Source organism: Mesoplodon bidens (genome assembly GCF_964165515.1).
Source record: "Mesoplodon bidens genome assembly, chromosome: 13".
NCBI classification, from domain to species: Eukaryota; Metazoa; Chordata; class Mammalia; order Artiodactyla; family Ziphiidae; genus Mesoplodon; species Mesoplodon bidens.
Window position 1 is genome coordinate 47,660,126 of NC_138169.1, and position 15,664 is coordinate 47,675,789.

Here is a 15,664-nt window from a genome sequence, read left to right on the forward strand (position 1 = left end):
ATTAATCCCTGGGTTCTGGGGTCCTCAGGTTTGATACTACTGCACACATAGCTATAGAAGAGTTATGATCCAGTAGTTTTGATACTGATTTGTAATTTACTGCATTGACCAGAATAGTCTGAGAGTCAAACATTCTATTTATAGAATTCCATGTAATATCAAGCCTTCCTGTCACTGCTCTCCAAAACGGCATCTTCCAAAGAGGAAAAAAAAAAAAAGCACCAAAAAAAAGGCAGCTCTTGAAGACTGTCACTTGTAGAGTGTATCTGGGTAAATATTTTAGACATTATCAGCCAACAGCCAGAAAATTAAAATTATGGAATGAGGCCCACAATGTTATGAAATAGAGGATGTGTTTAGAACATATGAACGAATTAAGGATAACCCACTGAAGAGGAACTGTCAGGTCATTCTGATTTGAGGGCACTTTGCACAATTTTAAAAAATGAAAATGTCACCACTCAGTGAGCTGGGCAGCTCCCCAGCTTGCGCTCATCTGCAACAATTTCTCTTCTGTGCCTGGAACCAGGAGCTGTTTACTCTTCCCTGGGATGGTCCAGTTAGGGGGGGTATAGCCTCTTATTCTTGGGAAAGGTAAGTGGCAGTGTTTTGTGTTTAAAGAAAAAAACCTTTGTATTTAACGATCTTTACAAAGGTACATACTAGGGCATAATTCTAAGTAGCCACATCAAGTACAAAGTATATTAACAGGGCTAAACTGATCACTCCTCCACTGAGGATTTTCTGTTTGGCCCCACAGCCTAGTTTTCCATTTTAGGATATGGGTAGGACAGTGGTCAAGCATTAACCAGATGATGCCGGAACTGCAGCACACTGCTGGAAACATAGCAAGAATTACTGTTGAAGGAGAAAGATTTTTATCTCATTTACAGAAACAAAGACTGTCAAAATCTGCCGGATAAAGAGCACAGATATTTGCTGTAACTTCACTCCCTGAAGTAGGGAGTGAAGAATAGAAGAAGAAGAAAAGGCACAGGCTGACATACACTGTAGTGGAGCCACTGTCCCTCTAGATATTAACATGACTGGGACATGGACTGTGGCAAAGCAGCGTTCACTTGCCAATTATCAGCTCTGCTTCCCTTTCTATGGCCCATCTTTTTCCCAGGACCCACCCCACTGTCACTATCCAAAGAAGTTTGATTTAATTCTGTGGGAGCACTTGAATTTATGCCCCATTAAAGTTCCCTTTTGAAAGCCACAAGCTGAAGCCACATCTAACAATTATGACGTTCTCCGGATCCCACGCACATCCTAAAACTGGAAAATTTGTTTCATGGTCACAGAACCAATAAAAAACATGACTTCATTTGAAATGCCTAATTCTTAGAAAAAGAAAATTAAGTAATTTCAGGTGTTTATACAAAGTCTTTATGATTAGAGCATTCTATAAACACCAAATATGCTCTGAGAAGGTTCTCTTATGTCATAAGAAATTACGGCTTAGACTGGAGGCCCAAACCTTTTCTTCTGTGAGATTTGCTTTTAGTTTCACATTTAACTCTAACATTTTTCTTTTAGTACCAGGGTCAAGATAGGGCCTCTTAATATTTATGATCTTACTCATCTTTCACTAGCCTCAGTGAAAACAATCACTGCCAGTTTCCTACCTGAAGACTTGGTTATGTAAATAACTGGGTGTGACCACCCTGGATGAGTCAATCAATCAGTCAACAAACAGGAGTCCCCGTTATGTGCCAGGTGGGACCAGAGTTCTATAGGAAAAGCTCACGTGGTCACATTCCTATTGAAGAGAAGGCTCCAAGCTTCAAGCAACATCACATACACAGGTAAGTTGAGACATCCCTAAAATTGCCTAAAGTACTTACTAGTAGTGTCCCCTTACCTTTTACCTGTGTTTTGGGGAACACCATCTGACATGAATAAAAGAACCAAGGACTCTGACTCCACCAAGACTTCCCCCAAATATTCCACAACCCCTACTGGATACGGGGATCTCTGGGCTTGTGCCTTAAGATCCCTGGTAGATCTTGTAAGGAGCAGGGGAAAGTAGAGACCTGCAATTTCTGGGGAGTTTTTATGTCCTGGAATAAACAGCTGAAGGTGGGTCTTCTCTCAGGAAAGCTTTGCAGCAATGAGGGCTCTGCATGGACAGCTATGTATGACGCCCGGCACAAAGTGCTGCCTGGTGTCCAGAGCTGTCCGTGACCTGGTTCCAGCCTTGAGGACACCACTGCCCTTCATACTCCCTCTTCAACCCTATTCCACTCGCCCAGCAAAACTCTGCGTTTTCCCTCATCTGCCCTTGCCTTTGCTCAAGCCATTCTCTCTGGAACGCCCTTCTTTCCCATCTCTCTGCTCTTTCCATTCATGTATATACTCTCGGCTCATTTGAAATGTCACCTCCATGAAGGCTTCTCTGGCCCAACCAGAGTTCTTTTCTCCTCTGAACTCCCCCCATACATGACCTATGTATACCTCCCACATTTTAACTTGTATAGTAGTCCTCTCTTTTCATCCGTTACCTTCCCTACAAAAGGGGAAGTTGCTGGAGTCCAGGGTCATGATTTCAGGGGTCACTGATGGTGATTCTTCTAGCACCTAGCCCATGGTTTTGATACGAGGCTCTACACAGCCCCGTGGTTCCAGAGAGGTGGTCTTGAGACCACCTGGTGGGGGCAGAGTGGACAGGGCCAAGGGGAGACCCCGTCCCTCCAATCTGTCCTTCAGTCAGATGGGTTTTGATTGTAATTCTTCTATTTATTGTGACCTGTATAAGTTTTCTTTTTTTTTCTTTTAAAGGATTCTGCTAGAGATAGAAAAAAAGGAAACCACTGCCACAGATACTGTCACATAAATGAACAGAATTACACCCTATGCCTCAAGCGCTTCCTCCCTTCAGATATAATGAAATTCAATGATCAAAAATGAGTCGTGAAGGTTCAGAGTGCCTGCCAATCAAAGAACATGGTCAGAACAGAGGGTTCTTTCTCCTGTGCTGTATGACCTTTTTACATTAAAATCTGATAGACTTCTCCTCAGCTCTGAGTGAGTTATGTTTGAGGTGGTAAGCAAAACCGGGCTGGCACCTGGCTCTGCTGTGTGTGTGTATGCGTGGTGTGTAAGTGAGCATCCCCATGATGCTTTGATCTCAATGTAAGTGTGAGGAGAGAGTTACAAATGATGCTGATGTCTCTTGATCTCTCCTTCCCCCAAATAAATCCACTCCTCCTTCAGTCTGCATCAGTGGTAAGTGGCACTAATATCCACTCTGCTGCTCAGGCTACAAATCTAGGAGTTTCTCCTGATTTCTCTCTTTCCTTCACTACCCACATCCAATTTAATCAGTAAATACTGTTGGTTCCACCTCTGAAACATGATCCGAAGCAGCTCGTTTCTCCCTGCCATCTGCTGCTACCAACTGCTGTGGTTCAGGGTGTCATCATTTCATACCTGTTACCATATTCATCCCTCTTATCTGGTCTCCGCCTTCTGCTCTCCCCTCGCTGTTATCCGTTCTCTAGGCAGCATGTTTAAACCTCTCCTAATAAAAACTCTCCAAGAATTTCTCATCAAATGTAGAGTAAAACTCTAACTAACTCCCAAATGGTAAAAATAATCCAGCAAATACTTCTATTTCACTCCAAATTAAGCAAATTGCTCATTCTGATAATCTTCCATTGGGGAGTTTTCTTTAAGAAAGAAAATAAATTAGCAGATGACTGAGCAGAGAGACAGAAGGACTGGCACATCACCCGAAAGCAGAAAGGACTTACGGCTTCAGATTTGGGAGGCACTGGAGGTGGAGGTAGGGCAATCTCTGAAGACTTCATTGCTGCTCCCAGAGTTCCGGGGACAGGAAGGGGAGAAGGTGCACATTTGGACCGGACAGAACCTCGAAACTGATCACATCTGCTCTTCTCGCTCAGGGAGCGAGTGAGAGGCTGATGGCTGGGCTTGCCTTCTTCCAGCCACAGCTCTTCATAAGGAAGTTCTGACTTCCCTGTGATGCCCACTGATTCTTCACTAGCTTCTGGGAAAAGGTAGTCGCTTCCACTATCACCCGAGTCCTGATAGGGCAGGATGTCATGAGGAAAGGGGGCCCACTCTCCCCCCAGGTCCCTGCAGCCGTGGAGGTTCACCTCACTGTTGCCATGGAGATTGTTGCCATACACACAGACGGAGAGCCGGTGGAAGGACTGGGTGAGCTCATCGCGAGCGTAGCTAAGAGAATTGGGCACATGGTTGTGGCCAGTGCACCGGCTCTTCTTGGGGCTCTTACAGTCCTCATTCCAGTCGGTCTTCACATCGCGGACCGCCCGTGAATACTCATCGATGTCGAACTGTTCTTGGCAGATACCCAGCCAGTGATGGACCAGGGTTTCAGGCCATACTTCCCCCTTCACCAGGTGTTCTGGGAGGCTAAACTTGGGGACAGTCAAGTGCAAAGGGAAGTGCATGGGGAGGATCTTATTGTTCCGCAGCACACAGCAAACCACCACTGTCTTGGTCTGGATGTTCACAAACTTGTAGCGGTGCCCCTCACGGATGAAGTGGAGGTCATACGGGTTCCTTGGAGGAGGGCTGGGCACGGTCACGTTCACGGGAAGTCTGGTTTTCTCCACAATGTTGCGGATGGTGTGCTCGCCCTCCTGCATCTGAAGTTCCAGGGGGCTTCGGGTGCTGAACCTGCCCTTGCACTGGAATGGGAGGCTGATGCTCTCGTTGGTCCGGTGATTCATGCAAATGAGGCACGGCATTTTGCCTTTTCCCAGTTTGCTGATGGAATTGAGCTTCCCAATCTTTTTGAAGATGGTGTTGAGTCGTGACTTCTCCTTGAAAGTCTTTGCGTAAAGGATTTCTGCCTGGCCCATTAGAGTGAGTTCATCCCCCGTACAAAGTGTGATGTTGTAAACTTCGGTGTCTTCATTGCATTCACCTGAAGCAACCTACAATAGGATAAATAAAATTTTAGGGTAGTTGTCTTTAGTTTATTCATGCAGAGAAGTAGCGAACACGCTATTAAGACACACATGCATACACAAAGGAAAATGCCGTTTTATTTTAATACCAAATTTAGACAAGCCATTTCTCCTGTAATATTTATGTGGTTAACAATAACAAGATGATGTTAGTTTAGACTTTTAAAAGCATTTTTTTTTTTTTCTGAAGAAGAAGGTACCCTGTATTCATTTGTAACATTTTGGAAAATACAGAAGAAAATCACACACAAAAAATAACACCCACGAACCTGATGCAGAGACAGCCATGGTTAATGGTTTGATAAACATCCTTCTAGTTTTTTTTCCTATGTCTTCTACCACATGGATAATTATTTTGGGACATTAATATTATCATTGTATCATTTTCAGTTATAAAAATGCTTTCATGAATATCACTGTAGAAAATTCTTTTTAAACTATTAAAGTTCTACTAACTTTTTACCTTTAAAAATTTGCTAAGTTTATTAAATTTTCTAAAATTGGGACAAAGGATTTAAAAAATGTCTTCTTTCTCCCCATTCTTTTATTTATTATGAAAACTATTCATATTCATTGGAAGAAATATTAGAAAATACAGATATAAAAATGAACAATTTCTACACAACCTGACCACTAAAGATAACCTGTTAACAATTTTATATAAACGGAAAGAAAAGACAGAGATAAGACGGTGGAATAGAAGATGTGAGCTCACTTCTCCTTACAAAAACAGCAAAATCACAACTAACTGATGAACAACCATCGACAAAAAAACAAACCACTGGAATCTACCAAAAAAGATATCCTACATCCAAAGACAAAGAAGAAGCCACAATGAGGGGAGGGGGCACAACAGCAATAAAATCAAATCTCATACCTGCTGGGTGGGTGACCCACAAACTGGAAAATAATTATACCACAGAAGTTCTCCCACAGGCGTGAAAGTTCTGAGCCCCACATCAGGCTCCCCAGCCTGGGGGTCTGGCAACAGGAGGAGGAGCCCCTAAAGAATCTGGCTTTGAAGGCCATCGGGGTTTGATCTCAGGAATTCCACAGGATTGGGAGAAACAGAGACTCCACTCTTGGAGGGTGCACACAAAGTCTCATGTGCACCAGGACCCAGGAAAAAAAGCAGTGACCTCATAAGAGCCTGGGCCAAATCTACCTGCTAGTACTGGAGGGTCTCCTGCAGAGATGGGCAGCTTTGGCTCACTGTGGCGACAAAGACACTGGTGGCAGTCGTTCTGGGGAGTACTCATTGGTGTGAACCCTAGAGGAGGTGGCTATTTTCTCACCAAGACCTGGACCCACTCAACAGCCTGTAGGCTCTAATGCTGGGACACCTCAGTCCAAACAACCAACAGGGTGGGAACACAGCCCCATCCATCAAGAGACAAGCTGCTTAAAGTCTTCCTGAGCATACAGCTGCCCACTAAACATGCCCCTTAACACAGCCCTGCCCAACAGACAGACAAGACCCAGCTGCACCCACCAGTGGGGAGGAGCCAGTCCCTCCCACCAGGAAGCCTGCACAAGACTCTTAGACAGTCTCATCCACCAGGGGCCAGACAGCAGAAGCAAGAAGAACTACAATCCTGCAGCCTGTGGTAAGGAAACCACAATCATAGAAAATTAGACAAAATGAGATGGCAGAGGAATATGTCCCAGATGAAGGAACAAGATAAAACCCCAGAGAATAACTAAGTGAAGTGGAGATAGGCAATCTACCCAAAAAAGAATTTAGAGCAACGATAGTAAAGATGATCCAAGATCTCAGAAAAAGAATGGAGGCACAGATCGAGAAGACAGAAGAAATGTTTAACAAAGCCCTAGAAGAACTAAAGACCAAACAAACAGAGATGAATAACCCAAAAACTGAAATGAAAAATACACTGGAAGGAATCATTAGCAGAATAACTGAGGCAGAAGAATGGATAAGTGAGCTGGGAGACAGAATGGTGGAATACACTGCTGCAGAACAGAATAAAGAAAAAAAAAATGAAAAGAAATGAGGACAGCCAAAGAGACCTCTGAGACAACATTAAACGCACAATATTCGCATTATAGAGGTCCCAGAAGGAGAAGAGAGAGAGAAAAAACCTGAGAAAATATTTGAAGAGATAATAGCTGAAAACTTCCCTAACATGGGAAAGGAAACAGTCACCCAGGTAGAGGAAGTGCAGAGAGGCCCAGGCAGGATAAACCCAAGAAGGAACATGCCAAGACACACAATAATCAAACTGACAAAAATTAAAGACAAAGAAAAAATACTAAAAGCAACAAGGGAAAAGCAACAAATAACATAGAAGGGAACTCCCATAAGGTTATCAGCTGATTTCTCAGCAGAAACTCTGCAGGCCAGAAGGGAGAGGCATGATATATTTAAAATAATGAAAAGGAAGAACCTACAACCAAGAATACTCTACCCAGCAAGGCTCTCATTCAGATTTGACAGAGAAATCAAAAGCTTTACAGACAAGAAAAAGCTAAGAGAATTCAAATTCAGCACCACCAGACCAGCTTTGCAACAAATGCTAAAAGAACTTCTCTAGGCAGAAAAGGCCACAACTACAAATAAGAAAATTATGAATGGAAAAGCTCAATGGTAAAGGCAAACATAAAGTAAAGGTAGGAAATCATCCACACACAAATATGATATCAAAACTAGCAATCATGGGGGACTTCCCTGGTGGCGCAGTGGGTAAGACTCCATGCTCTCAATGCGGGGGGCCGGGTTCGATCTCTGGTCGAGGAACTAGACCCACATGCGTGCTGCAACTAAGAGTTTGCATGCCACAACTAAGGAGCCCTTGTGCTGCAGCTAAGAAGCCCGCAAACCGCAACTAAGGATCCTGTAAGCTGCAACTAAGGAGCCTACGTGCTGCAACAAAGACCTGGAGCAACCAAATAAATAAATAAATAAATAAATATTTTTAAAAAACCCAGCAATCATGAGGAGAGCATAATGCAGGATATTAGAAATGCATTTGAAATTAAAAGGCCAGCAACTTAAAACAATCTTGTTTATATATAGGCAGCTATAACAAAACCTCATGGTAACAGCAAACCAAAAATCTACAATAGATACACACACAAAAAAGAATAAGGAATTCAAAAACAACACTAAAGTTAGTCGTAAAATCACAAGAGAACAAAAGAGAAAGGGAAGAAAAAACACCTATAAAAACAAATAAAAAACAATGAACAAAATGGCAGTAAGAACATACATATCGATAATTACGTTAAATGTAAATGGATTAAATGCTCCAACCAAAAGACACAGACTGGCTAAATGGATACAAAAACAAGACCCGTATATATGGTGTATACAAGAGACCCACTTCAGATCTAGGGACACACACAGACTGAAAAGTGATGGAATGGAAAAAGGTATTCCACACAAATGGAAATCAAAAGCAAGCTGGAGTAGCAATACTCATATCAGACAAAACAGACTTTAACATAAAGACTTATAAGAGACAAAGGAGGACACTACATAATGATCAAGGGAATCAATCCAAGAAGATATAACAACTGTAAATATATATGCACCCAACATAGGAGCACCTCAATATATAAGGCAAATATTAGCAGCCATAAAAGGAGTAATCGACAGTAATACATAGTGGAGGACTTTAACACCCCACTTTCATCAATGGACAGATCATCCAGACAGAAGATCAATAAGGAAACACAGGCCTTAAATGACACATTAGACTAGTTGGACTTAACTGATATTTATAAAGCATTCCATCCAAAAGCAGCAGAATAAAAATTCTTCTCAAGTGCACACGGAACATTCTCCAGGACTAATCACGTGCTGGGCCACAAAGTGAGCCTCAGTAAATTTAAGAAAATTGAAATCATATTAAGCATCTTTTACAACCACAACACTATGAGATTATAAATCAGCTACAAGAAAAAGACTGTAAAAACACAAACAGATGGAGGCTAAACAATTTGCTCCTAAACAACCAATGGATCACTGAAGAAATTAAAGAGGAAATCAAAAAATACCTAAAGACAAATGAAAACAGAAGCGTGATGATCCAAAACCTATGGGACTCAGCAAAAGCAGTTCTGAGAGGGAAGTTTACTGCAATATAATCTTACCTCAGGAAACAAGAAAATTCTCAAATAAACAATCTAACCTTACACCTAAAGCAACTAGAAAAAGAAGAACAAACAAAACCCAAAGTTAGTAGATGGAAAGAAATCATAAAGATCAGAGCAGAAATAAGGATGAAGAAAAAGCAGAAAAGATCAATGAAACTAAAAGCTGGTTCTTTGAAAAGATAAACAAAACTGATAAACCTTTAGCCACACTCATCAAGAAAAAAGGGGAGAGGACTCAAATCAATAAAATTAGATATGACAAAGGAGAAGTCACAACTGACACCACAGAAATACAAAGGATCATGAAAGACTACCATATATGCCAATAAAATGGACAACCTACAAGAAATGGACAAATTCTTTGAAAGGTAAAATCTTCTAAGACTGAACCAGGAAGAAATACAAAATATGAACAGACCAATCACAAGTACTCAAATTGAAACTGTGATTAAAGAACTCCCAACAAACAAAAGTCCAGGACCAGATGACTTCACAGGTAAATTCTATCAAACATTCAGAGAAGAGTTAACACCTATCTTTCTGAAAGTATTACAAAAAAATGCAGAGGAAGGAACACTCCCAACTCATTCTGTGAGGCCACTATCACCCTGATACCAAAACCAGATAAAGATACCACAAAAAAAGAAAATTACAGGCCAATACCACTGATGAACAGTCGCAAAAACATTCAGCAAAATACTAGCTAACCAAATCCAACAATACTTTTTTTTTTTTTGGAAGGCTTTCAGAACTAAAGTTTTTTTTTTTTAATACATCTTTATTGGAGTATAATTGCTTCACAACGCTATTTTAGTTTCTGTTGTACAACAAAGTGAATCAGCCATGTGCATACATATATCCCCATATCCCCTCCCACTTGAACCTCCCTCCCATCCTCGCTATCCCACCCCTCTACATCATTGCAAAGCACCGAGCTGATCTCCCTGTGCTATGCTGTTGCTTCCCACTAGCGATCTGTTTTACATTCGGTCGTGTATGTATGTCGATGCTACTCTCACTTCATCGCAGCTTCCCCCTCCCTCATGTTCTCAAGCCCATTTTCTATGTCTACATCTTTATTCCTGCCCTGCCCCTAGGTTCATCAGTACCATTTTTTTTTAGATTCCATATATATGTGTTAGCATATGGTATTTGTTTTTCTCTTTCTGACTTCTTTCACTCTCTACGACAGACTCTAGGTCCAGCCACCTCACTACAAATAACTCAATTTCATTTCTTTTTATGGCTGAGTAATATTGCATTGTATATATGTGCCACATCTTCTTTATCCATTCATCTGTCGATGGACATTTAGGTTGCTTCCATGTCATGGCTACTGTAAATAGAGCTGCAGTGGACATTGTGGTACATGTCTCTTTTTGAATTACGGTTTTCTCAGGGTATGTGCCCAGTAGTGGGACTGCTGGGTCATGTCGTAGTTCAATTTTTTAGTTTTTTAACGAACCACCATACTGTTCTCCATAGTGGTTGTATCAATTTACATTCCCACAACAGTGCAAGAGGGTTCCCTTTCACTACACCCTTTCCAGCATTTATTGTTTTAATTTTTGAAAATGGCCATTCTGTCAGGTGTGAGGTGATACCTCATTGTAGTTTTGATTTGCATTTCTCTAATAATTAGTGATGCTGAGCATCGTTTCATGTGCCTCTTGGCCATCTGTATGTCTTTGGTGAAATGTCAATTTAGGTCTTCCACTCATTTTTTAATTGGGTTGTTTCCAACAATACTTTAAAAGGATCACACACCATGATCAAGTGGGATGTATCCCAGGGATGCAAGAATTTTTCAATATCCGAAAATTAATCAGTGTGATACAGAACATCAACAAATTGAAGAATAAAACCCATGTGATCCAAATACAAAGGAGAAGCCACAGTGAGATGGTAGGAGGGGGGCAAACACAATAAAATCAAATCCCATAACTGCTGGCTGGGTGACTCACAAACTGGAGAACACTTATACCACAGAAGTCCACCCACTGGAGTGTAAGTTCTGAGCCCCACGTCAGGCTTCCCAATCTGGGGATCCGGCAATGGGAGGAGGAATTCCTAGAAAATCAGACTTTGAAGGCAAGTGGGATTTGATTGCAGGACTGGGGGAAACAGAGACTCCATTCCTGCAAGGCACACACAAAGTAGTGTGCCCATCACGACCCAGGGGAAGGAGCAGTGACCCCATAGGAGACTGAAACAGACCTACCTGCTAGTGTTGGAGGGTGTCCTGCAGACGCGGGGCGGGGGGGCACTGTGTGTCACTGTGAGGACAAAGACACTGGCACAGAAATTCTGGGAAGTACTCCTTGGCGTGAGTCCTTCCAGAGTCTGCCATTAGCCCCACCAAAGAGCCTGGGTAGGCTGCAGTGTTGGGTCGCCTCAGGCCAAACAACCAACAGGGAGGGAAGCCAGCCCCACCCATCAGCAGACAAGTGGATTAAAGTTTTACTGAGGGCTTCCCTGGCGGCGCAGTGGTTGAGAGTCCGCCTGCCAAGGCAGGGGACGCAGGTTCGTGCCCCAGTCCGGGAGGATCCCACATGCCACAGAGCGGCTGGGCCCGTGAGCCATGGCCGCTGAGCCTGCGCGTCTGGAGCCTGTGCTCTGCGGCGGGAGAGGCCACAACAGTGAGAGGCCCGCGTACCGCAAAAAAAAAAAAAAAAAAAAAAAAAAAGTTTTACTGAGCTCTGCCCACCAAAACAAAAGCCAGCTGTACCCACCACCAGTCCCTCCCATCAGGAAACTTGCACAAGCCTCTTAGAGAACCTCATCCACCAGAGGGCAGGCAGCAGAAGCAAGAACTACAATCCTGCAGCCTGTGGAACAAAAACCACATTCACAGGAAGATAGACAAGATGAAAAGGCAGAGGGCTATGTACCAGATGAAGGAACAAGATAAAACCCCAGAAAGACAACTTAGTGAAGTGGAGATAGGCAACCTTCCAGAAAAAGAATTCAGAATAATGATAGTGAAGATGATCCAGGACCTCGGAAAAGGAATGGAGGCAAAGATTGAGAAGATGAAAGAAATGGTTAACAAAGATCTAGAAGAATTAAAGAACAAACAAACAGAGATGAACAACACAATAACTGAAATGAAAACTACACTAGAAGGAATCAATAGCAGAATAACTGAGCCAGAAGAACAGCTAAGTGACCTGGAAGACAGAATGGTGGAATACACTGCTGCGGAACAGAATAAAGAAAAAAGAATGAGAAGAAATGAAGACAGCCTAAGAGACCTCTGGGACAACATTAAATGCAACAATATTCGCATTATAAGGGTCCCAGAAGGAGAAGAGAGAGAAAGGACCCGAGAAAATATTTAAAGAGATGATAGTTGAAAACTTCCCTAACATGGGAAAGTAAATAGCCACCCAAGCCAAGGAAGTGCAGAGAGTCCCATACAGGATAAAACCAAGGAGAAGCACGCCAAGACACACAGTAACCAAATTGGCAAAAATTAAAGACAAAGAAAAATTATTGAAAGCAGCGAGAGAAAAACGACAAATAACATACAAGGGAACTCCCATAAGGTCAACAGCTGATTTCTCAGCAGAAGCTCTACAAGCCAGAAGGGAGTGGCATGATATACTTAAAGTGATGAAAGGGAAGAACCTACAACCAAGATTACTCTACCCAGCAAGAATCTCTTTCAGATTTGATGGAGAAATCAAAAGCTTTACAGACAAGCAAAAGCTAAGGGAATTCAGCACCACCAAACCAGCTCTACAACAAACGCTAAAGGAAATTCTGTAAGTGGGAAACACAAGAGAAGAAAAGGACCTACAAAAACAAACCCAAAACAATTAAGAAAATGGTCATAGGAACATACATATCGATTATTACCTTAAACGTGAATAGATTAAATGCTCCAACCAAAAGACACAGGCTTGCTGAATGGATACAAAAACAAGACCCATCTATATGCTGTCTACAAGAGACCCACTTCAGACCTAGGGACACATACAGACTGAAAGTTAGGGGATGGAAAAAGATATTCCATGCAAATGGAAATCAAAAGAAAGCTGGAGTAGCAATACTCATATCAGATAAAATAGACTTTAAAATAAAGAATGTTACAAGAGACAAGGAAGGACACTACATAATGATCAAGGGATCAATCCAAGAAGAAGATATAGCAATTATAAATATATATATGCACCCAACATAGGAGCACCTCAATACATAGGCAACTGCTAAGAGCTATAAAAGAGGAAATCGACAGTAACACAATAATAGTGGGGGACTTTAACACCTCACACCAATGGACAGATCAACCACACAGAAAATTAACAAGGAAACACAAGCTTTAAATGACACAACAGACCAGATAGATTTAACTGGTATTTATAGGACATTCCATCCAAAAACAGCAGATTACACTTTCTTCTCAAGTGCACATGGAACATTCTCCAGGACAGATCACATCTTGGGTCACAAATCAAGCCTCAGTAAATTTAAGAAAATTGAAATCATATCAAGCATCTTTTCTGACCACAATGCTATGAGATTAGAAATCAATTACTGGGAAAAAATGTAAAAAACACAAACATATGGAGGCGAAACAGTACGTTACTAAATGACCAAGAGATCACTGAAGAAGTCAAAGAGGAAATCAAAAAATACCTATGGATAAATGACAATGAAAACATGACGATCCAAAACCTATGGGATGCAGCAAAAGAAGTTCTAAGAGGGAAGTTTATAGCAGTAAAAGCCTACATCAAGGAACAAGAAAAATCTCAAATAAACAATCTAATCTTACACCTAAAGAACTAGAGAAAGATAAACAAACAAAACCCAAAGTTAGCAGAAGGAAAGAAATCATAAAGATCAGACCAGAAATAAATGAAATAGAAATGAAGAAAACAGTAGCAAAGGTCAATAAAACTAAAAGCTGGTTCTTTGAAAAGATAAAGTTGATAAACTATTAGCCAGTCTCATCAAGAAAAAGAGGGAGAGGACTCAATCAATAAAATACAAATGAAAGAGGAGTAGTTACAACAGACACCACAGAAATACAAAGCATCCTATGAGACTACTACAAGCAACTCTATGCCAATAAAATGGACAACTTGGAAGAATGGACAAATTCTTAGAAAGGTATAACCTTCCAAGACTGAACCAGGAAGAAATAGAAAATATGAACAGACCAATCACAAGTAATGAAATTGAAACTGTGATTAAAAATCTTCCAACAAACAAAACTTCTGGTCCAGATGTCTTCACAGGTGAATTCTATCAAACATTTAGAGAAGAGCTAACACCCGTCCTTCTCAAACTCTTCCAGAAAATTGCAAAGGAAGGAAAACTCCCTAACTCATTCTATGAGGCCACCATCACCCTGATACCAAAACCAGACAAAGATACTACAAAACAAGAAAATTACAGACCAATATCACTGATGAATGTAGATGCAAAAATCCTCAACAAAATACTAGCAAACAGAATCCAACAACATATTAAAAGGATCATACACCATCATCAAGTAGGGTTTATCCCAGGATGCAAGGATTCTTCAATATACACAAATCAATCAATGTGGTACACCATATTAACAAATTGAAGGAGGAAAACCATATGATCATCTCAACAGATGCAGAAAAAGCTTTTGACAAAATTCAACACCCATTTATGATAAAAACTCTCCAGAAAGTGGGCATAGAGGGAAACTACCTCAACATAATAAAGGCCATATACGACAAACCCACAGCGAACATCATTCTCAATGGTGAAAAACTGAAAGCATTTCCTCTAAGATCAGAAACAAGAGAAGGATGTCCACTCTCGCCACTATTATTCAACACAGTTTTGGAAGTCCTAGCCATGGCAATCAGAGAAGAAAAAGAAATAAATGGAATACAAATTGGAAAAGAAGTAGTAAAACGGTCACTGTTTGCAGATGACATGATACTATACATAGAGAATCCTAAAGATACCACCAGAAAAAAAACTACTAGAGCTAATCAATGAGTTTGGTAAAGTAGCAGGATACAAAATTAATGCACAGAAATCTCTTGCATTCCTATACACTAATGATGAAAAATCTGAAAGAGAAATTAAGGAAACAGTCCCATTTACCACTGCAAGAAAAAGAATAAATACCTAGGAATAAACCTACCTAGGGAGACAAAAGACCTGTATGCACAGAACTATAAGACACTGTGAAAGAAATTAAAGATGATACCAACAGATGGAGAGATACACCATGTTGTTGGACTGGAAGAATCAACATTGTGAAAATGACTATACTATCCAAAGGAATCTACAGATTCAATGCAATCCCCACCAAATTACCAATGGCATTTTTTACAGAAGTAGAACAAAAAATCTTAAAATTTGTATGGAGACCCAAAAGACCCTGAATAGCCAAAGCAGTCTTGAGGGAAAAAACCGGAGCTGGAGGAATCAGACTCCCTTACTTCAGACTATACTACAAAGCTACACTAATCTGGACAATATGGTACTGGCACAAAAACAAGAAATATAGATCAATGGAACAGGATAGAAAGCCCAGAGATAAACCCACGCACCTATGGTCAACTAATCTATGACAAAGGAGGGAAGGA

General features: G+C 41.2%; 1 protein-coding gene across 2 annotated transcripts in view; it reads right to left on the bottom strand.

Annotated features, from left to right (window-relative positions):
* GAREM1 (GRB2 associated regulator of MAPK1 subtype 1) overlaps window positions 1-15,664 on the bottom strand; it is a 212,950-nt gene that overhangs the window by 22,332 nt on the left and 174,954 nt on the right. For both annotated transcript variants that reach the window (XM_081251773.1, XM_081251772.1), the window contains exon 4: window positions 3,759-4,931. In XM_081251773.1, the coding sequence (XP_081107899.1) occupies window positions 3,759-4,931 (1,173 nt within the window). The remainder of the gene's footprint in view (window positions 1-3,758; window positions 4,932-15,664) is intronic.